The sequence below is a fragment of the Ovis aries genome, chromosome 14 (genome assembly GCF_016772045.2).
Source record: "Ovis aries strain OAR_USU_Benz2616 breed Rambouillet chromosome 14, ARS-UI_Ramb_v3.0, whole genome shotgun sequence".
Lineage (NCBI taxonomy): Eukaryota > Metazoa > Chordata > Mammalia > Artiodactyla > Bovidae > Ovis > Ovis aries.
In genome coordinates, this window is record NC_056067.1 from 7,344,331 (window position 1) to 7,366,472 (window position 22,142).

General features: G+C 47.3%; 1 protein-coding gene and 1 long non-coding RNA gene across 8 annotated transcripts in view; one reads left to right on the forward strand and one right to left on the reverse strand.

The window, feature by feature from the left end:
* Positions 1-15,052, forward strand: part of LOC106990575 (uncharacterized) — an 88,971-nt gene extending 73,919 nt beyond the window's left edge. For 6 of the 7 annotated variants that reach the window (XR_009596264.1, XR_003591436.3, XR_009596267.1 and 3 more), the window contains 2 exons: positions 1,452-2,141; positions 12,199-15,052. This is a non-coding gene — a long non-coding RNA (uncharacterized LOC106990575). Of the gene's footprint in view, positions 1-1,451; positions 11,421-12,198 lie in introns of all 7 variants that reach the window. The other variant, XR_009596265.1, reaches the window with a different exon arrangement.
* The window catches only part of LOC101121034 (polycystin-1-like protein 2), a 102,150-nt gene that overhangs the window by 74,008 nt on the left and 6,000 nt on the right, over positions 1-22,142 (reverse strand). The window contains exons 3-7 of the mRNA XM_004015493.6: positions 21,461-21,646; positions 15,469-15,579; positions 12,788-12,935; positions 4,150-4,379; positions 2,120-2,524 (exon numbers count right to left, since the gene is read on the reverse strand). Coding sequence (XP_004015542.3) covers positions 2,120-2,524; positions 4,150-4,379; positions 12,788-12,935; positions 15,469-15,579; positions 21,461-21,646 — 1,080 coding nt within the window. The remainder of the gene's footprint in view (positions 1-2,119; positions 2,525-4,149; positions 4,380-12,787; positions 12,936-15,468; positions 15,580-21,460; positions 21,647-22,142) is intronic.

The following is a 22,142-nucleotide window of genomic DNA, read 5'->3' on the forward strand; positions in this document are numbered from 1 at the left end:
GAGAAAGATTAGTTAGAGGATTTGGACAGAGCTGCTGCTACATGTGTATCTCCGTCTTGCCTCTCTCATGGGGAAGTGGGCATGGGTGCTGCCTTCTTCTCTTCTCAAGCTTGGAGAGAAGGTCTCCAGAGAGGGCCCTTGCACAGCTGGGTTTGTATTCTTTGGGGCTGAGGACTCACATGTGGTGTGCTCGGTCACTCAGTCACGTCTGACTCTGCGACCCCGTGGACTCTAGCCCACCAGGCTCGTCTCTGCCCATGGAATTTCCCAGGCAGGAATACTGGAGTGGGTTGCCAATTCCTCCTCCAGGGGATCTTCCCGACCCAGGGATTGAACCTGTGTCTCTTATGTCTCCTGCATTGGCAGGCAGATTATCTACCACTAGCGCCAACTGAGACTCGCATGGGCAATTCCTTACTCATGGCCTTAAAGGAATGACCTATGACAGGTGGAGAGAGGGGGAAGGGAAGACAGGAAAGGTGGCATTTCTGCATTTGGGAAATGACTACAGTTGGCCGGTAGCAGCCAGGGACTGGGTGAGAATTTGCGATGGACCAGACGTTTGCCCTCGGGAGAGGAGGCACTGGAGATGGTAGAGAGAATGAGGAGAACAGACAGAGGGACCCTCTTGGTGATGGGAGAAGCACCAGCTGAGGCGACGTGGCCCTGAAGGAGAGGCATTCCCGCCACCCCAGGAGCCCGGGAAGCTCCTCCGAGAGGCAGCTGCAAACACCTGCAGGGCCCCGAGAGTAGGGCCGGTGCCGTCACAGGGAGGCCTTCTGTCCCTACCCGGTGCCCTTCCCCTTCCCTCACCCCCTTCATCCCGGAGGCATCCAGTTTGTTCTCGTGAGAAGAGAAGACTGCTTATCATCCGAGAGTGAGTCCAAAAGTCAGAGGGTATACGGCGATTTTAATCTCTCATCCCCCACTGAGTAACTTTAAAGGGGACAAAAAATTGATTTGCGTTTGATCTACAGCCTCTGTATTGTATTTTCCATTGTCATTCCATTTCATTTCCAGATTCTTCCTGTTCCAACCTGTACCCTTCGGTACCCGGCAAAACTGCAGTGTTTCTCTTCTTGACTCTATCGTCCCTTCCACCCTCTCTCTCTCTCTCTGTTTTTAAACCAACTCCCTTGCTGAGGGCATGGTGGCCCACACCTGCACCTCATTACCCCACCTTCTCACACATGTCTGAGGCCCAGGGCAGGGGACCTGGGTGGGCTGGAGACTCTGCGGCCTTCATCACATTCCTGCCTGCTGACCTCACCACACTGGCCTCAGAGAGCTCTGTTCTTTCCAGATTAATTGCACGTCAGCTGTGGCCTCCTGCCCTGGCTGGTGCCAGCCAGTCTGCTGCCCTATCATCTATTCCCGCCAGCGTCCCAGCACTTCCTTCTTGTCCCTCTGTTTCCCACCCTGTCGTTTTTTAACAGTCTCTCTCCCCACAGGGCGTGGACTGCAGTTTCCCGAAACACATTCTCCCCTAGAAAATGATGGAAGAGATCCAGGTGCGCCTGCTCACTTCCAGCGACTCTCCATGGGGGTGATTCTGCTCTTCCAGGGCGCAGTTGGCAGTGACTGGGGACGTTTGTAGTTGTCGTGGTTTGGTGCTGCTGGCATCGAGTGGGCCAAGGCCAGGGATGCTGCTAAACATCCTGTGATGCACAGGACTGTCTCCACAACAAAGAATTATCCAGTCCCAGTGTCAGGAGCGGGGTTCCCTGGCTCCTGGGAAAGGCTGAGGGCAGGAGAAGGGGGCAGCAGAGAATAAATTGGTTGGATGGCATCACTGACTCAATGGACGTGAGTTTGAGTAAACTCCAGACAGTGGAGGACAGGGAAGCCTGGCGTGCTGCAGTCCATGGAGTCAGAAAGAGTTGGACATGATCAAGCGACTGAACGACAGAATGTCATCAGTGCCAGAGTTGAGAATCCCTATAACTATAAGCTCCATGACTGAAGATGGCCTCTGCCTCTTCCTTGTGACCTCAGCGGGATGCTGTGAGCCATGTTTGTATCTTGGACATATGGAGAAACTGGCTAAGAGGACCCTAGACACCAAGTTGGGAAGGGAAGATGAGGGAGATTTGGAAGGGGAGCCACACACCCCAAATACCTTCAAGAGGAACCGCCACATGGTAAGTCCCAAATGACCCTCTGAGGTTCTCTTTCTCATAGGAGAAGGTTGTATTGAGTCCTGCCACCTCAAAAGTCAAACTCTCCGGGATGCCGTGAGCCACTGAGACGTTGACTGGTAGGTCCTGTCCAAGCTCCAAGTGGTCAGAAGCCCAGGAGGCCTGCAGCCCCGACAGAGTCTCCACGAAGTAGACGGTGATGTTCCTGGAGGGGGCGGAGTTGGTGGTGTCGCTGGTGGCTCGGATCTCCAGGTGGTGCATCCCTGGGCCCACTCGGTGCTGGACTCGTCTGTCCAGGGTCAGATTGCAGGGGAGCAGGCCCCTCTGCGTGGTGAACTCAGCCAGGGTTGTGTTACCTAGCAGCACAGTGTAAGTCACCCCTGTTCCTAGGTGGAGCAAGAAACATTTAAGGATGTCAGTAAGTACACGCAGTAGGCTACACTGAGATAGTTCAGACTCCAGCTGTGAAGTCAGTCCACGTATACACGCAGATGTGGACATAAAGACGCATATGAGGGTGTATCCTCCCCCAGATAGTTAACACTGATCTCTCGAGTATTGGGCTCACAAGTGATTTTCCTTTCAGCGTCCTCACCGCTCACCTGCATAGTCTTAATTATTTCCATCTCCATGACTGGCCCCCTGAAACGTTGCCCAGTGGGAGAACTCAGCCCATTCACATTAAGATAGGGCTCCCTTACAGCTTGGGGGGGGTTGTGCTACCTGGATGCTAAATATTGTGGTTGACTCTTAAAATACGATTTAAGCCCCCAGATTAATCCTCTTTCCAATAGAAACCAAGCTAGTGTGTTTCTTGTTTGAGTGATGGTGATGTTGATGAGGGTGATGATGGTGATGATAGCCCTCTGGGAACACGAACCGAGACTTTCATGTTTATTGCTGCCTTCCCCATATCTGGCAGAAAGCAGTCACTCAGTTATATCTGTAGAATGAAGAGAGGTTATCTTAAGCTTTTCTGGGTGCACCTAGGTTGCATCTTCAGCCAACCAGAACACCAGAACAGAAAGGAGCCACAAGCACTGTGCTCAAAGTCCAGTTATAGCTCCATGAAGTTCCTGCTCTGAGTGAGGCTCCCAGGGGGTGTTAGGCTGGGCTGAGACCTGTCCTCTCCACAGCTCTGTGCCACTCGGTGGCCCCTGTCCAGATCTCAGACTGGACCTGTGCCTTGAGGAAAGATGCTGCTTCGGATGAGGTCAGGTCTTGGTTGGAAGGATTCTCTATGGACAGAAGGGGTGACAGGCAAAATATTTAGCAACCGCCATTGCATGGGCACTAACTAAGTAGAATGATGTCCTGATAAATCAGAATGGACAGTGTGACCAATCGAAATGGATGCTGTGACCAATTAGAATGGACATTGTGACCAATGAGAAATATTGCTGTGACCGATTGGAATAAATGCCGTGGCCAATCAGAATGGATACCATGACCAATCAAAATGGACATGATAACCAAGCAGAATGGCCTCTGTGACCAGTCAGAGGGAAACTGAGCAACCAGATGTACACCAGCCATAACAGCTGCTGTGGCTGTACCAGTGTGTGCAACTGAATATTAGCTTGAGCTGGGGGCAGCATGATTGTGCCAAGCTGGTCAATGCTGGCAGCGCTGAGATGCGCTCAGGCCCAGCTGGCAGCCCTCCCACTCCTGTTCACATTCCCCCAACAGTGGGTGGCTTGGAAGTCCACTTCTTGCAATGGGACAGGGGCATGCCAAGGATCTTTAGGAGGCTCATTGCTCTCACTAGCCTTGTGACTTAGGCCAAATTTCTAAACATTTCTTCCATTTCTTCCTTTGTAAAATATACTGGGTGGGCCAGTGTATATAAAGCACTTAGAACAGGTTGTGGTATACACTAGGTGCTAGATAAATGAAAAAAAATTGACTCCATAAATCATTGCTGTTAGTATTTATTGAAGCCTGGGAGCTAGATGGATAGATTTGGGGCAAATCAAGGTTGCTTTGATCTTGACCACTTCTGCAGACTCACCTCCATCAAGCTCCACCTGAATCCACAGAGGGTCTCCAAAGACTGCCCGGCAGAGAGGGCTGGCTCCTGACGTGGTCAGGCCAGAGCACCCAGTCACACGGAGCCTCTCCATGTTGTCTTGAATCATCACTTGCTTCTGAGCCATCACATGCCACTCGCTGGTTGAACACTCAGCAAACACGGTGAAATCCCCAGGGGCTGTGAATTGGTGGGTCACCCTGCTGGACAGACTGCCAGCAACAGTCAGAAATGTTGCCAGTGTTGGGCTCACGCAAACACATGCAGTCACACACACGTGCACACATGTACTCACCCACGGCGCGTCTTCCCTGCTCTGCCAAGATGAAAAGAATGAAGAAAAAGATGCTACATGACCAAGCCAGGGTCTCAGTGTTCACAGAGGTTACATTAGGACTCCCAAAGCAAGTGAGAAATGGAAGAAATAGCTCTGACTAACCAGGGAGCCAAATATTGGGCTGGAAGTCTGTTTTCTGCCATTTACTGCCTCTGTGGTTCATACAAACCCCTTCTTTGGGCCTTCTTACTTAGTCTGTAAAATACTGTGCCCAGTCTACCTCTCTGAGCTTTCTTTTCCCATCTGTAAAATGGGCTCAGAGTCCAAACATATCAAAATTGTGGCTGTTTTGCTTCTCATTTTCCCAAGGGGACTAACTTAAATCTCTAAAATGGCCCGCAAAGATCCCCATCACCTCCCTTCCTGTCCCTCTTCTCACCCCCTGCCACCCTCCCCTTCTCTGACTATCCTAGTAGCTCAGACCTCTTTGCAGTTCATAGGACTTGTCACCTCTTCCCCACCCAGAGGCCAGTAAGCATGCTGTTCTTTGCAGGGAAAACTCCTGCCCTTCTCTCTGCTCATACTCTTGGTCTTCCTTCAGTTCTCATTTTAAACGTTGCCTCCTCTGGGAAGTTCTCCTAGATTCCCTTTGTAGACACTGCAGCTTCTCTGCTTCTCCTAGGTGACCCTTGCTTATTCACCGTCATTCTTCTCTGCGGGGCTGTCAGTGCAGGTAGTGCCTGTCTAGTTCCCCCTTTATACCTGGCACCTGGCGCAGCACCGAGCACATAGCAAGTGCTTGAGAAATAGTTTACAAAAGTACACAGTTGTGAAAAAGCCTGGAGAACAGTGACCTGGACTTAGCCCACGATAGCCTGTTTCTCCCTTTAATCACAACTAACATACTGGAAGAACACAAAAAGAAACTATGAGAGGACCCTGAGAAGGAAACACCAGCAGGCAGACTGAGGACAAAAGTCAAAACTGTAAGAATCATCCATAAAGATGGGAGTTCCCTGTTTTCTTTGTCCCAGTGGTAGCCTGAGTCATGGTACTGCACAGTGAGTAAAGGAAACAAAAACCCCGGATACAAATCCCTTCTGTTAGCCAGGGGACTGGAGAAAGGGGCCTAGTGAGTCTGAGCGTACAGAGGAAATGCCCATTTTTTCTTCCATGTTGTTTCTCTTTTCTTCTCTCTTGTCCCCATCCCAAGCTGTCCTCTCTCTTGGAGCTACACTGACTGTGTGGGATGATGCAGAAATACCTAAGAGAAAACTGATCTTTCTATCCAGAGGAACCATGGAAAGGGGACTGTGGAAGCTGGAGATTGTAGGGAAAGTCCTGAAAAGAAGAGAAGAGAATTCCCTAATTCTGTGTGTGACCTAGCATGAATCACGAGTTCACCCATAAACAGCATGTGCAGAACAGACCCAAAGAGACACAGTAAAAGCCTTTAGTAAAGGACTAAACTGCAACGGAAACCAGCACCCCAAGTGGTGCATGAGTGGAACGGAACATGACAGCTTTGGAAACTGAACTAGTGTGGGAATCTCTGCTCCTAGAAGGCAAGTCAGAATGTGTGTTCTGAATCTAATTGGGTTGGTTGTCTGCTGAAACAAAACAAACAAATAAAATATTAACATTTTCCAGAGCATTTTAAAAAGAACCCAGAGTCTTGGAACCTACTACCCCAAATGACCAGAATACAATTCAAAATTGCCTGATACACAAAGGACAAGGAAAATGTGACCAAAATTCAGGGAAAATATCATCGATATATGTCATCTCTGAGATGACTCAGATATTGAAATGACGAAAGACTTTAACCCAGGGATTATAACCATGCTCCATGAAATAAAAGGAAATCCTCTTGAAATGAATGGAAAAATAGACATTCTCAGCAGAAAAATATAAACCATTAAAAGCCAAATGGAAATTTTAGAAATGAAAAGCACAATGTATGAAACAAAAGATTCATTGGATGGATTTAATAGCAGAATAGAGATGGAAGAGGGAAAAGTCACCTAACTTAAAGATAGAGCAAGGGGAATTATCCAACCTAAAGAACACAGAGAGAAAAAATATTACAATTTTTAAAATGAGTAGGATGTCAGCAATCTGTGTAACAATATCTAAAAGTAAAACATTTGTGTTATTTTAGCACCAGAGCGGTTGCTGTACAAAAATATATTTGAAGAAATACTGGCTGAAATTTTTCCATATTTGGAAAAACACATAAATTCAAAGATTCAAGAAGTTCTGTGAAACCAAATGTAAACAAAACAAACAAGCAAAAAAACTTGAAGCATGCCCACACAATTGCTGAATAGCTTGAAAATCAAAAGAATAAAAAGAAAATCTCGAAATTGGTCTGAAAAAAAAATGGTACACTGCATATAGTGAGGGGCTTCCCAGGTGGCACTATTGGGAAAGAACCTGCCTGCCAGTGCAGGAGACGTAAGAAACATGGGTTGGATCCCTGGGTTAGGAAGCTACCCTGGAGAAGGGCATGGCAACCCACTCCAGCGTTCTTGCCTGGAGAATCCCATGGACAGAGGAGGCTGGAGGACTGCAGTCCATAGGTCACAAAGAGTTGGACGCAACTGAAGTGAGTTACCTCCCACATAGAGGAAACAGTGATGTGAATGACTGTAGATTTCTTTGGAGACTGTGGAGGTCAGAGATAGTGAATGACATCTTCAAAGTGTCAAAAGAACTGTCAACACATAATTCTATAGCTGACAAAAGTATCTTCCAGGAATTAAAGCAAAATAAACACATTATCAGGAATAAAGAAATTCTCTAAGAGACTTTGTTGCTATAAAATCTGCTTTAAAGAAAATGCTAAAGGAAGTTTTTCCAGCTGAAGGGAAATGATATCAGAGGGAGACTTGGAACTTCAGGAATGAAGGGAGAGCACAAGAAAAGGTAAATGTCTTGGTAAATGTAGACTGGTTTTTTCTTCTTAAGTTCTTTGATATATGCATAACTGTTGAAAGGGCTTTTCAGTGTATGTAAGTGCCCTACAATTGACAATTATAACATAAAAGATGAAAAGCAAAGGAAACCATATGCTAATAAGACCTTAACATTTTACCTGAAGTGGTAAAATATTCACTTAGAGTGAATATTTTAGTGGTAATATTTAGTAATATCTTAGTGGTAATATTTTAGCACTGAAAGTTAATAAAGTGAAAGTTTAAATATATATATTATAATCCCCAAAGAAACTACTTAAAACGTTATCCAAATAAGTGTTACCAAAAAAGTCAATAAATAAGCAAAATAGAATACTGAAAATATTCAAATAATCCAAAAGAGGGCAAGAAAGGGGAGAAACAAGGAGGAAGTAAACATAGGGTAAAACAGAACACAAATAACAAAATAACAGACCCAAATCTAACTATATCAATAGTTATATCAATTGTAAAAGATCTAAACGTAACAATTATTATGCCAGATGGAATTTAATAGAAACCAAGACTCAACCATATCCTGTCTACTAGATGCCCACTTTAAATACGACAATATGGCTCAGTTAAAAGTAAAAGGATAAAGAAAGATGTAACAGTAAACACTAATCAGAAGAATGCTGGAGTGTCCATTATTAATATCAAACAATGTAGATTTCAGAATAAACTAGCTCTAACTCTTTATAGAAATGTGAAGGATAGCTTTGAATCTAGCCCGTTTTTTAGCAAATATTTATTTCATTCTCTAAACTCTGATGCCAACTGAAATTGCCCAGGACTAAAAAGCAGGGAAATGGATTTTTTTTTCCTGATTTCTCTCTCAGTGATCTTACCCAAGGGAGAAGAGCACAAAGTGGTTTAGTAACTGCTGCCAACAAAGAGAAGCTATGCTCGGAGTACAAAGCAATGGAGACAAGAACTTAAATTTAATAATCCTATGACCCAGCAATTCCACTCCTGGGTCTAAGCCCAACGGAAATGTGTACATATGTGCTTGAAAAGTCATTTACTAGAATGTTCACAGCTGTACAAGTTGTATTAATAATAGTCCAAATGTGAAACCACCCCTGTACATGTCAATGCTAGAATGAATGAATAAATAGAGAAATATTCGTACAACAGAGTGTATATGGCAATGAGAAAAAAGAAACCACAGTTATACACAACAACATGGATCAATCTCAGAAGCATGCTTATTAAGCAGAAGTAAGACACAAAAGAAAATATACTTTATGGTTATATTTATGTAACCTTCAAACACAGGTCACAGTATTCAGTGATGTTAGAGACTATCCTTGGAGGATAATCCCTGGAGGATTTCTGGGGGGAGAGTCATGTTTTGTTTCTTGATCTGGATGCTGGTTATATGCCTGAGTTTATTGTGTAAAAATTAATTGAGCTGTATCTTTTCGTGCGCTTTTCTGTACACACCTTGTGCCTCAATGAAAACTTTAAAAACTAGTTCAAGACTCCCTCACTTACTGATTTGTATACATTGCTTTGACATGAATGGGATACAGCTTAATGGGAAGGGAAGGTCACCCTCCAGACTCAGAGGTGTCCAGAGGTGACTTGAAATAAAGACGCAAGAATAACGGCAACACCCTGATCTGCCAGTAGGTGGCACTGAGTTATATCGCACTAGGACAGATTTCACTTTATGCTAATGGTCCCTTAAGGCACGTAATATAATTTCAGAAATGTAGAAGGTTGCCCAGGACAAACAAAGAAGCCAAACAGCTTGCCATGCAAGTGAACACAAGACATGGAGGCGCAAGGCAAGCACTTAAAGGAGAAGTTCTTTGACCTAACTTGTTTCTGTTTGAGGTCTGATCCTATCCCGTTGTTGTTTAGTCGCTAAGTAGGGTCTGACTCTTCTGCAGCCCCAGGGACTATAGCCTGCCCCTCTGTCCATGGGGTTTCCCTGGTAGGAATCCTGGAGTGGGTTGCCATTTCCTTTTCCAGAGGATCTTCCTGACCCAAGGATAAAACCGTTGTTTCCTGCGCTGGCAGGTGGATTCTTTCCTGTTGAGCCACTGGGAGAGTCCTCCTATCCCATTAACTCAGGTGACTTATCTGGCATGGAGATGAATGGTCTGGTTTGAAAAGCCCACCTCATACTCTAATGAGTTAAGCAAAAGTAGGAGTCTGTACAAACACATTTTAAAAGAGCATAGTGACATTCATGCAGAGTATGTGACTTCTGTACACTTAAAATTCATGCTATTTTCATATTGTAAATTGAGTGCTGAGGCCGCTAATGCAGATAAGAGAGCATCAGAAATATATCTCCTAATGTTAAAAAGAATCATAGAAGAAGGTGAGTGGGTAGTTTCAAGGTCTAACAAATCTTTAAAGTAGACAAAATTGGATTGTTTGGGTTGGGTGATGGTGAAGGGTGTCACCATCTATTTCTTTCGAAAGAGAAGAAAAAAATACCAGTAGCTTTTACTTACAGGAATGCCCTGAGGGATTGCAAATGTAAAGCATTGCTTATTGCTATTTCTCTTAGATTATGAAAAAAATTAATCAGAGAATTCCAGAGAGTAATATGATAAACACCCTTGAGTTCACCGTCCAGAGTGGACAAATATTTGCATTTTGTCCCACTTGCTCCAGTGTTTAACTATACTTGTATGTTACTAAGATGTCCTTGTGTAACTAAAGAGCTTAGCAGGGCTACAGTCAGTCAATTTTAACTTATGCTAAATACAATTTGTATGAAATTTAGGGGGTGAAAGATTGTATAACATAGCACTTCTTGTTTTATTTATGAAATACTAGCAAATGGGAAGAAACCCACATAATAATGCCTTGGGTGTTTCTATCACTTAAACCTTTTTTTTCCCCCACAAAGCATCTTCATGTATAATTTATTTTATTCTGTAAAACTGTTAACACATTATTGACCAGAAACATATTAACAGCACAGATATTAATTTCCACAAAAATTCCCTGGTCAATAAATGTATTAAGATCACCATCAATATAAATGTGATAGGGAAGGAAATGGAAACCCAGATATTATCTCTGGGTCTCAAATTGTATCTGGGATAAGAACCCCAGCCTCTGGACACAGTTTATTTGGCGGCATGGCACGATGCCTGAGACCCCAGAGGATTTCTGAACTTGAGACCCAGCACACTCACTGAACCAGATCTGGGCTGTGGGCAGGGCTTGCCCTTCGTTTGCCCCAGCCCACCCAGGCCTTCCAGGAAGGCCAGGCACCTGCGGGGCTGGATTCAGAGACCTAGCCCCACAAGGTAGAACCAGAGATGTTTCAGGGTTAGGTGAGGGGCTTATGGGCCGCCATGATTTCCCTGAGGATCCTTGTTGAACTGGGGCCCCTGAAATGAGCCAGAACCCAAGGAAGACCTGGAACTGATGGGGCAGCCCTCTGGCTGGGGCACCCAGCCAGGCAGAATGGAGCTTACCCAGGCCCAGGTAGGACTCTGAAATGTTATGAATTGTGTGCAGCTGCCTTCGGGTTGGGGAGGTACTGTTCCCTATAGGAGGCAGCACCCAATGCCCCTGGGCCCAGATGCTGCCAGCCGTGTTCTCCACTGGGGTCTAAGAGCCAGGGCTTTGATTCCCAGGCAGTCCTGACTTATCCGGCTGTGCTGCCACTCACTAGCTGCATGGCTTGGTCAATGCTATTGAACCCTCTAAGCCTCAACAGCTCCGTCTGTAAAACAAGGTAATCGTTATCTAGCTCAGCACTGTCCAACAGAAACTGTGAGCCACATGTGTCACTATGAACTTTCTAATGGCCACATTGAAAAAAGTGAGAAGGAACAGGTGAAATTAATTTTAATAATTTATTTCTTTAACTTGATGCTTTTGAACTGTGATGTTGGAGAAGACTCTTGAGAGTCCCTTGGACTGCAAGGAGATCAAACCAGTCAATCCTAAAGGAAATCAGTCCTGAATATTCATTGCAAGGACTGATGCTGAAGCTGAAGCTCCAGTACTTTGGCCACCTGATGCAAAGCACTGACTCATTGGTAAAGACCCTGATGCTGGGAAAGACTGAGGTGGGAGGATAAGGGGACAACACAGGATGAAATGATTGGATGGCATCACCAACTCGATGGACATGAGTTTGAGCAAGCTCTGGGAGATGGTGATGGACAGGGAGGCCTGGCGTGCTGCAGTCCATGGGGTTGCAAAGACCTGGACACGACTGAGCGACTGAACTGAATTGAGCCTCATAGATCCATAACACTTACCATTTATATGTATGTGTGGATGCACGTTAAGTCACTTTAGTTGCGTCCAACTCTTTGAGACCCTGTGGACTGTAGCCCAAGAAGCTCCTCTGCCTAGGAGATTCTCTGGGCAAACACTCTGAAGTGGATTGCTGTGCCCGCCTCCAGGGCATCTTCCTGACCCAGGGATCGAACCTACGTCTCATGTCTCCTGCATTGTGGGTGGGTTCTTTACCACTGGCGCCACCTGGGGACAGCCCATTTCTATGTATAATCAGTATCAAAACATCATTTAGTGAGATATTTTGCACTCTTTGGTGGGGAGGGAGGTATGTCTCCAATATTCCATGTGTATTTACATTTACAGCACATCTCAATTGAGAGCTGCCTTACTCCAAGAGCCCAGCAGCTCCTATGGTGAGTGGCTATTATATTGGACAGCATAACTTTAGCTCATGAGGTTGTTGTGAGGATTAAGTGAACTTGTGTGTGAAAGCTGCTTAGCTGCACTATTTTTAATAATGCTACTATTATTTTTATTATCCTTATCAATAAAAAACTTTCCCACCCCCAGGTGAGCATCTTCTTCACCCCATTACTGACTCCTTGGACAGTGACTCAGGGAAGATTCTCCTGAGCCAAGCCGAAAGGACCCGGCTCTGCGTGACTGCTGGAGTGACCTTCACTGAGAAAACCCATGAACACCGTTCTTCCCATTCCATATGTATGCCGCCTTGTACTGTGGTTCTGCCACGCCTTCTGTCGAGTTGGAGACTATTTCTCTGGCCTGGGAACTTGCTTTGGCCCATGGGGAAATTAGAAAATGCGACATAGGCAGTGATTCAAAACTGCGTGCATGTTGCGCTTTGCTTCCTCTCATTGCTGGAGACTCTGCTCCCGCCATGCGCCTGAGCCTAGACTAGCCTGCTGGGTGACGAGTGACACATACCACCAGCCAACACCCAGCTTACTGCCGGACACATGGATGAGGCCTTCCTAGGCCACCTACCTGAGCTAGTCCACGCAAGAAAAGCCACCTAGCTAATCCAAAGAACCACAGAAGATAATCACTATCGCTGCAAGTCACTAAGTGTTAGGATGTCTTGTCATGCAGCAAAAACTGACTAATACATTCTGAATCAAGGCTCAGAGATACCTCTTACCTGGGTGGGTAGTAGGGATCGAAAACGTGGCCATCTCCCGTATTAATTATACAGGACAGATTTCCGATGTAGGGAGAGAGGAGCCATGTAAGGGAGATGGTGACATTGTCAAAGACGAAACTCTCATTGGACACCATCAACTGCAGGCCTACAGATCAAACACAAACACCACTTGCTGTCGTGAAGCAAAATTGCATGTTTCTGTTTAAAACTTGCTGGCTTCTGTCTGCCTGTCCTTAGTGGAGCTTTTACAGCTTCTGCATGTCTGTTCTACTTTATAAAGTTCTTTTGAATTTTGTTTTCCATCCAAGACATAGAACTTGAAATGTACAGAGGGTCTACAGTGAAAAGAAAGCCCCTCCCTACTGTTATCCCTCAGGCCCCCAGTTCCGGTCCCCAGAAGCAATCACTGTTAACCAGTCTCCTGGGTCATCTTTTACAGATACCTACACATGCACAAGCATGTACATACTTTTTTATTTATACAGATGGTGCTCTGTTCACTATTTGGCACCTTCCGTTTTTTTTTTTTTTTCACTTAATATATCTTGGAGATTGTTCTGTATGAATTCAGTCAGAGAGATTTTATACCCCTTAATAGCTGCACAAGGTACCCTAATTTAACCAGGATCCATTGATTGTCTAAATGTACTTTATAATGTTTAAAAAGACAAAAGGCAAAGCATCTTTAGGAAAATCTCCTTTGTTAGGGTGGCTGGTGAATCATTGTTGGCCACTTAGTGTACCTTAAATTTTACAAAACCTTAAGCTTCATAAGTTAGCCTAGAGGATGGGGTGAAGGGTAGAACTTCTGGGGTTCATGCAGCCCTGGGCTAATTTGTGCAATACCATCTTTTGGTTTCTGACACAAATGAGAAGGGAAAAGAAATAAAAAGCAGACACAAATGAAAAGGACTTTCCTGAGCTGGTCAGAAGGCCACTGCAGTCCTGATTGGTCCTGACTCACAACCATCTGAGGAAATTCGGGATGCAACAGGCCATTCTGGGCACAAAGACCGGGGGTGGAGGGAGAGGGGACTGCTGAAGTCCCTCCCTTCAGAAGTCAGAAACTGATGTGATCAGAACACACTGATTCACAAGGGACAGGATACTTGAAACCAAAGTCGAGACAGAAAATCTGGTCCTTGTGGCAGCCAGACCCAGCTCACCCCCTGCCCTAAGCTGCGTGCCTGTCTGATGATAGTGAGGCTGCGACTGGCAGATCTCCAAGGGCACCCTTTGTCCAGGAGCAAAATCACTGGATGGAAACTGCTGCCAAACCACGTGGCCTCTCTTCCCAGCAAACAAAACAAGACACCCCACTAACTCTTATTCCACCCATGCGTGTTCCATAAACTAATGCCACCCCACATCCTGTACCCTCTCTTCTATGCAGGCTTCTTCCTCCTGTCTCTGTGGGTTCCACTCTCCTGGATGGCCCCTAGGGACCCCAACCTTCCCTGACTCATCTTTCCCCTGCAGAGTTCCTTGCTCCATTACTCACAGCCTCAGTAGCATTTGCTGTTCCGACCGATTAATTGGTTGGACAAGGGCATAATGTGGTGTCCCAACCCAAGAGGAATGAATTGGCACTGTTAGTAAGAATGAACATGATACAGCCATTTTGGAAGGTAATCTGGCAATATCTACTAACATTTAAAATTCACGTACCCTATGACCCAGCATTTCTGCTACTAGAGATCTCTCCTCTAAAAATAATCCCAGGTACATGCCAAGATACATGCACAAGAGATCACTGCAGCGTGATCTATAAGAAGGAAAACTCAGAGGCACTCTAAGTGTCCATCAAGAGAGGAACAGGGTAAATAAATTTTGACTTAATCTTATGATGGGAGAAGGCAATGGCAACCCACTCCAGTACTCTTGCCTGGAAAATCCCATGTTCGGAGGAACTTGGTAGGCTACAGTTAATGGGGTCACAAAGAGTTGAACACGACTAGCGACTTCACTTTCACTTATGATGGGATACTGTGCAGTCATTAAAAGGATAAAATAGTGACTTGGAGAGAGGTCCAGGATATATTATTAAGTGAAAACCATTGAGTTGCAGACTAATATGTTTAACTCATTTATATTTGTATGAAAATATGCATCTGCACATTCATGTCTATGGCTGTCTATGAAAACACTTTGAAAGGAGGGAAGAATGTATTCTAAATAGTCAACGGTTGTTTCTAATGGCAAATAGAATCATAGAATCGAATGGGGGGAGTCTTCCCTCTTGATTCATGAAACTTGCACAAACTGTGGTCGTTGGGTTCCGTTTCTGGTTTTTCAGATTTGTGAAAGTCCCTGTGCTTTCTAAAATGGCAGCCTATGGGGAGGGTGGCGGTTGAGTGGGGGTGGTGTGTAGGAACCCTTCTAATCAAGTAATCTCGGTTTTGTCTGCTGTGTTTATTGGCTCAACCCATGAAATTTAATTTGAAAGGTCCTGGGGTTAAGATAGTTATTTTAAACTTCTGGTTTGGTGGCTTGTTTTGCAACTGAACCTCAAATGGTTTTCCCCAGACTAAGCCAGGCAGGGAGTTTTGAGGAGAGCAGTTTTGAGCGAGAAGGTCTCTTCCACCCCGTGGACGGCTGCTCCCTGTGCTCCAAGGGGGACTAGACATGGCTTGGAAATAAGAAGGGAATCCCCACACCCAGGCAAGCTGGGGACTCACCTTCCCGGCACAGGTACTGCACCCACAGGTAGCTGCCCCGGCCGGGGCACAGGTCTCCAAAGTAGGTCCCATCTGCTGCCACCTGGCAGGCCTGCAGCCCCTGGCACTGGCCTGGGAGGCACCCACATCCCAGAGGAAGCAGGAGCCGTGTGAAGGAGACAAGGGATAACATCAGACAAGAGATGAACAACCTTGCGTTTGTTCATTCACCCACCACGCCCCCAACAAGCACCAGTTGGTATCTACTGAAGACCCAGTACTGAGCCTGGTGCTGGCTGTGAGAGAAGCAGATTCCCTCCCTCCAATAGCTCAGGGTCCAGAATGTTGGAATACACCAGAATCCCCAGGAGGGCTTGTGAAGACACAGATTCTGGACCCCGATTTAGATTCACTAGATTTGGACAGCAGCTTGAAAATTTGCTTTTCTAACAGGTGATGTCGAGGCTGCTGGCCCAGGGACCCCACTTTGAGAACCACTGGTCCACTGGCATCTAGTCAGATGACCTAGGTTAGAATTCCACACCCTGAGAACTGGCAAAGAGGGGACAAGATTAGGAACTCTGAGTCTGCCAAGGGCACCAGGTGTCCACAGGAGAGGGGTATGGTCTGGTCAGAGCCCTGGTCAGAAACTGCGGGGTCATGCCAACCCCCCTCCCTCCACCCACGTAGATGTAATAGCTGCCTCGAGAGGCCTGAGAAGGGACAGGCAGGTCCTGGTTCCCTCCTTGGCTCCAGAGCACCCTGTAGGTTTGCCTTCCTTATCCTCTTTCATCACTTGGAAATCCATGCCTGCTCCAGATTTTGGCATACATTTTTATTTTTTTAAACAACTTTCCTGGGGCTTCCCAGGTGGCTCAGTAGGTAAGGAATCTGCCTGCAACACAGGAGACTGCCTGCAATGTAGGAGCCCTGGCTTCAGTCCCTGGGTTGGGAAGATCCCCTGGAGAAGGGAATGGCAGCCCCGTCCAGTATTCTTGCCTGGGAAATCCCATGGACGGAGGATCTTGGTGAGCTATACCATGGTTATACTCTTACTCTATACTCAAAGAGTATAGCAATACCAAAGCTATACTCTTTGCTACCCCATGGTAGCACGACTGATCGACTAAAATTCAAATTAAATTTTCGTTCTTTCTACTTTCATTTGTTGTTCTTGGCTGTGCTGGGTCTTCATTGCTCTGCATGGGCTTTCTCTAGTTGCAGCGACCTGGGGCTACTCTCTGAGGCAGTGTGTGGTCTTCCCATTGCGGTAGCGTCTCTTGCTGCAGAGCAGACTCTAGGCACACGGGCTTCAGCAGTTGTGGCATGCAGACTCAGGAGCTGCAGCCTGTGGGCTTTGTTGCTCCTTGGCATGTACAGTCTTCCCAGACCAGGGATCAAACCTGTGTCCCCTCCATTAGTAGGCCGACTCTCATCCACTGTGCCACCAGGAAAGTCCCAGATTTTGACATTTCTCAGTGCTCTTTGCCTGTCCAGTTACTTTGCCAGGCAAGCACCACCCCATCCTCAGATTCTCTCCTGGCTCTGATTCCTCCCCCTGTGTCACGGTTTCATGCCTCCCTCTTGTCTTCTTCAATTGCCCAGCCATGTCCAACTGCTTGACCCCATAGATTACAGCATGCCAGGCGTGCCTGTCCCTCACCATCTCCCAGAGTTTGCCCAAGTTCATGTTCACTGCATTGGTGATGCCATCCAACCATCTCACTCTCCGATGCCCTCCTCTCCTTCTGCCCTCAACCTTTTCCAGTATCAGGGACTTTTCCAATGATTCAGCTGTTCGCATCAGGTGACCATTATTAGAGCTTCAGCTTCAGCATCAGTTCTTCTAATGAGTATTCAGGGTTGATTTCTCTTTGCTGTCCAAGGGACTCTCAGGCGTCTTCTCCAGCACCACAGTTCAAAGCCATCAATTCTTTGGTGCTCTGCCTTCTTTATGGTCCAGCTCTCACAACCGTATGTGACCACTGGGAAGACCATAGCCTTGACTATAGCCTTGACTATATGGACTTTTGTCAGCAGAGTAATGTCTCTGCTTTTCAACACACTGTCTAGGTTCGTCATAATTTTCCTACCGAAAAGCAATTGTCTTCTGATTTCATGGCTGCAGTCACCATCCATAGTGATTTTAGACTAATAACCCTCACCTGTTGTTATTAGCCATGGACGAGTTGGATGTGACTGAGCAACTTCACTTTCACTTTCACTTTCATGCACTGGAAAAGGAAATGGCAACCCACTCCAGTGTTCTTGCCTGGAGAATCCCAGGGACGGGGGAGCCTGGTGGGCTGCCGTCTATGGGGTCGCACAGAGTTGGACACGACTGAAGTGACTTAGCAGCAGCAGCAGCAGCAGCAATGACTCTCCAATTTATGTCTCTTGTCTGGCTTTCTCTTGAATTTTGATCCTGCGTGTCCAGTCGTCTACATAGCATCTACACATGGATATCACAGGGTACCCCGGGTTTCTCATATCCTGAAATGAGGTTTTGATCTCTGATTAGAGTTCAAGTGCATCCCCCAAAATGTATCTTGAAGTTCTAGCCTTTGGTGCCTGTGCATGCGAGCTTACTTGGAAATAGAGTCTTTGCAAACATAATCAAGTAAGGATGAGGTCATTAGGGTGAGCCCTTTGTCCAGTATGATTGCTGTCCTTTGGACACAGAGACAGGACACGTGAAGCTGGAAGCAGAGATTAGAGAGACACATCTACAAAGGTTTATGGCGGAGTGTTGCTGACAAATACTGGATGCCAGATGAGGAGAGGAAGGGCTCGCCTCTGCAGGTTTCAGAGCTAGAGAAGTCCAGCTCTCATCTTGATTTCGTACATGGCCTCTAGACTGCCAGAGAATGTGTTTCTGTTGTTTTAAGCCGCTCAGTTTGTGGTTCTTGGTAAGGCAGCCCCAGGACATGAGTACGATCTCCCTTCTCCCCTTTCCACCAGCTGCTCCTCCTCCAGCCTCTCTTCTCAATGCCAAGGTCATCCTGGACTCCCATCATTGATGAGTCCCATCAGTACTTCCTGTTTCTGAAACCTCTCCCTTTCTCTCCATCTGCACTGCCCTAGTCTGTGCCCCCAGCCTCTCTCACTTGGGTTTCGGGCATCAGCCTCCCTTGCCTGGACTCACAGCAGCCAGTGGGTGGCTTTAAAATACACCTGGCCATATTCCTCCCCTGCTCTAAAGCTTCCAGTGCTTTCCCAACATCCTGGCTACAGCCTGGGTTCCTCGGGTGCGAGCGCCCCACCTCTACCTGTGCTGAGCACTTTGCAGCTCCCTGCACCTACTACGCTCTTTCTCAGCCCCAAGACCAACACAGGCTCTTCCCTCTCCCTAAACACCCCTCCCCATTCACCCTGTTGTCCTTTTCCTGCGTGATTCCTATCAGATCTTCAGGTCTCAGTTAGATCTCACCTCCCCTGGGAAGTGGGCCAGTTCTTTGACCATCAGCCCGCATATCCACCCTCACCCCACTTGGCCTCAGATTCGGGGAACTGCACTTCCCACACTCCCCTGTGCTCTAGCAGGTGCTGATGGAAGACTGAAGGCAATGGATTAGTTTCCAGTGGCTCCTGTAACAAACGACGGAAACTTAGTGGCATAAAGCAGTGCACATTTATTACCTCACGGTTCTGGAGGTCAGAGGTCTGCGTGGGCTCACCTGGGTTCTGCTCAGCGTATGACAGGCTGACACTGTGAAGTGTCACAGCAGGGCTGTGTTTCCTTCCTGGAGCTTCTGGGGAAGAACCTGCCTCCAGTCTCATTCTTCCTGATGGCTGAACTCAGTTCCTTGGGACTGTAGGACTGAGGTCCCATGTATTTGCTGGCTGTCAGCTGGGACCGCCCTTAGCTCTTAGAGGCCTCTCTCCAGTCCTTCCACATGGCCCCCTGTATCTCAGAGCCTGCAGTTACCATCAGATCTGTTTCATGCTTGAATCTATCCAGCTTCTCCATCTGCCGCATCTGTCTTATGCTTCTAGCTGGAGAAAGTTCTCTGCTTTGAGGGGCTCATGCGATTAGACTGTGCCCACTTGGGTAATCCAGGATAATCTCCCTATTTTAAGATTAGCAACCATAATTACTTGCGCAGAGACCCTTTGGCCACGTAATTTCGCGTATTAGTGGGCATAGCATCTCATCATACCCACAGTTCCAGAAACTGGGGCGGGAGCCTTGGTGTTCATAATTCTACCTGCCCCGGCTGGGAAGAGGTGTGGGCAGGATGCCTCTCACCCCTTCTCACGGTAGCTTCTCTGCAGCCCCAGCTCCCTCTGGCAAGGACCCCCCCCCCCCACCCGGTCCTTGCTCCCACAGGGCAGCCTCCGTCACGGTTCCGGCGCCTGCTGGGTGGCCCTGACTTCTGGTTTTGGCGTGACACCCACTGTGGCTGCCCCTCCAGCCCTTTGGGATGGTAGTGGCTTTGTGCCACTCTGATCTGGGGGTTGCATCCTCATCTATTTGGCTTCTCAGCGCTTCCACGGCTTGGGTGATCCGCTCTGCTGGGAGACCCAGCATGATGCCTGGTGTCCTGCCGGGGCCCAGTTTGCTGCACCCCTCAGCGTGCGTCCTTTCACTTCTAGGGGCTCCCGTAGCACTGGAGTGCAGTCTCCAAGAGAGAGGGGACGTTGGTTTTGCTTTGCTCCTGTCCACTGCTCTTTCTCCTGCACACAGAACAGTACCTGACACATACAGCAGGCACATAGTGAGTTCTGTGTGAGTGACTAAGGAGCAGCTTTGCTCCCTCCTGTGTGGCACTGAGCACAGTGCTAGGTAAGCCTGCATTTGTGTCTATCTCCCCATCAGACTGTGACCTCTGTTGAGGAACAGATTGTGTTTTGCTCATCACTGAATCTACAGAGCCCGCTATCGTGCATGGCATACTGTCGGTACTCAATTAATCAGTTTACTGTTGGCAAACCGATTGAATGAAAGAGTGATGGTGGCTCTTAGGTACACAGACACCTCCCGGGGCTCTGCCCAGATCTCCTCCAACCTTCCCCCAAAGGATGCAGGGTTTCATCCTGTGTGCCCCCTGGGTGTGGCTACAAGGTTTGAGAGCTTGCATCTGAGTGTTTGAGGAAATAGCCCACTGAGTTCCACCTGAGAGGGAGGCACACTCATTGGCTCGTCCAGCCCAGGCCATTCCCCTTGGGGGGCCATGGTCTCAGGGATGTGGGGCCAACGAGGGAGTCGGAGGGAACCAACGAGCTGAAGCCGGCATTTCCTTCCCCGGCACCTGCTCTAAGAGGAGCAAGGGCAGTGTGGGTCAGACGTGGGGAGAGCAGCAAGTTGTTTTCCAAGGGAAAATCCTTGTCACCAGACAAACCTGGCTCAGGGGCAGATTTAATCTGGTTTAGGAAAACAAGGGCCTAGAGAAATCCTCCCATGTAAAGGGGAGATACCATCCAGAATGGTGGTTTGATTAGACAAAGAAAAACAATTGTTTCAGGACTGTTCGCATAGCAAGGATCAATCCACACATCCCTCAACAGAGGAAGAGACAAACTATGATATAGTCACATAATGGGTGAAACAAATATGCTAGTACATGTATCAAGAGGAATGATGGGTAATCTAACACTTTATTCATTTTGGTAATGAGAAAATGTTAAGCAAATATGGAATAATGTTAAGATCTGACAAAGTTGGGTATTGAGTCCAAGGAGTTTGTTGAAGTATTTTTTAGTCTTGTCTGTACATTTGAATTATTTTCAAATTTTAGAAGTTTAAATACGGAAGAGAAAGCAATATTGTTTGCACCTAGTTGGGATGGGGAGCAAAATGCCCACCGGACTCATCAGGTGGCTTTGATGTCAGGTGAGGTGTGAGCCACGGCCGCCTTACTGCCCTACTTGGTGTGGGCAGACTGGCCAGTTTCCCCACATGAAAGAGGCCCGAGTTCAGATGTGAAAGCAGTGCAATGCTTCCAGACCCCTTCGGTGGGCACAGGACACCGAGAAGTGCCCTGCACTTGCAGCCAGAGCCCTTGGGTCCTACCTGCCACTTCATCCTTGACGCTGACCCAGCTGCATTCCTCCTCCAGGTCTGAGGGGTGCCTGGCATCCTGGATGCAGTAATGGGGCGTCCGGCGCCCATAGAAAGCGTCCTGGATCTGGATGACCTCCCCCGAGCCACAGTGCATGGTGGCATTGAGGCCCTCGCAGGCCAGACTCTGGCCGACACCTGTGGCAAAGGTAAGGAGGACACATGGTCGCAGATGGGCCAGTGCCTGTTGATGGGAAGTGGAGGGGCCTCGGGCCAGGACTGTGAGATGCTGGACACAGCGGGAGCTGACTCAGCAGGGCCGAGAAACAATGTAGTGTGCATGAGCGTGGCTCTGGAGCAGACTGCCCAGGGTCTGGGCTGGCCTGGCCTTGCCCTGGCTGTGCTGCCTTCTGCAGGCCACTCAGCTTCTCTGTGCCTGCCCTGTATGGGGTAGTCAATTTCACACCCCATACAGCTGTTAGGAGGATCAAATGAATCTTTACATGTAAAGTCGGGGCCCCAGAAGCGGCAACTATAGCTCCACCTGTTTAAGTACCTTCCTTGAGCCTTATCTGAAAACAATGCCTGGCACATAATAGATGCTAAACCAGCATTTTTTGAAAGAATGAGTGATCTCACTGAGTCTTTTTACCAGTCCTATGAGCTGTACTGTTATCCTTCTCTTTGGTGACAT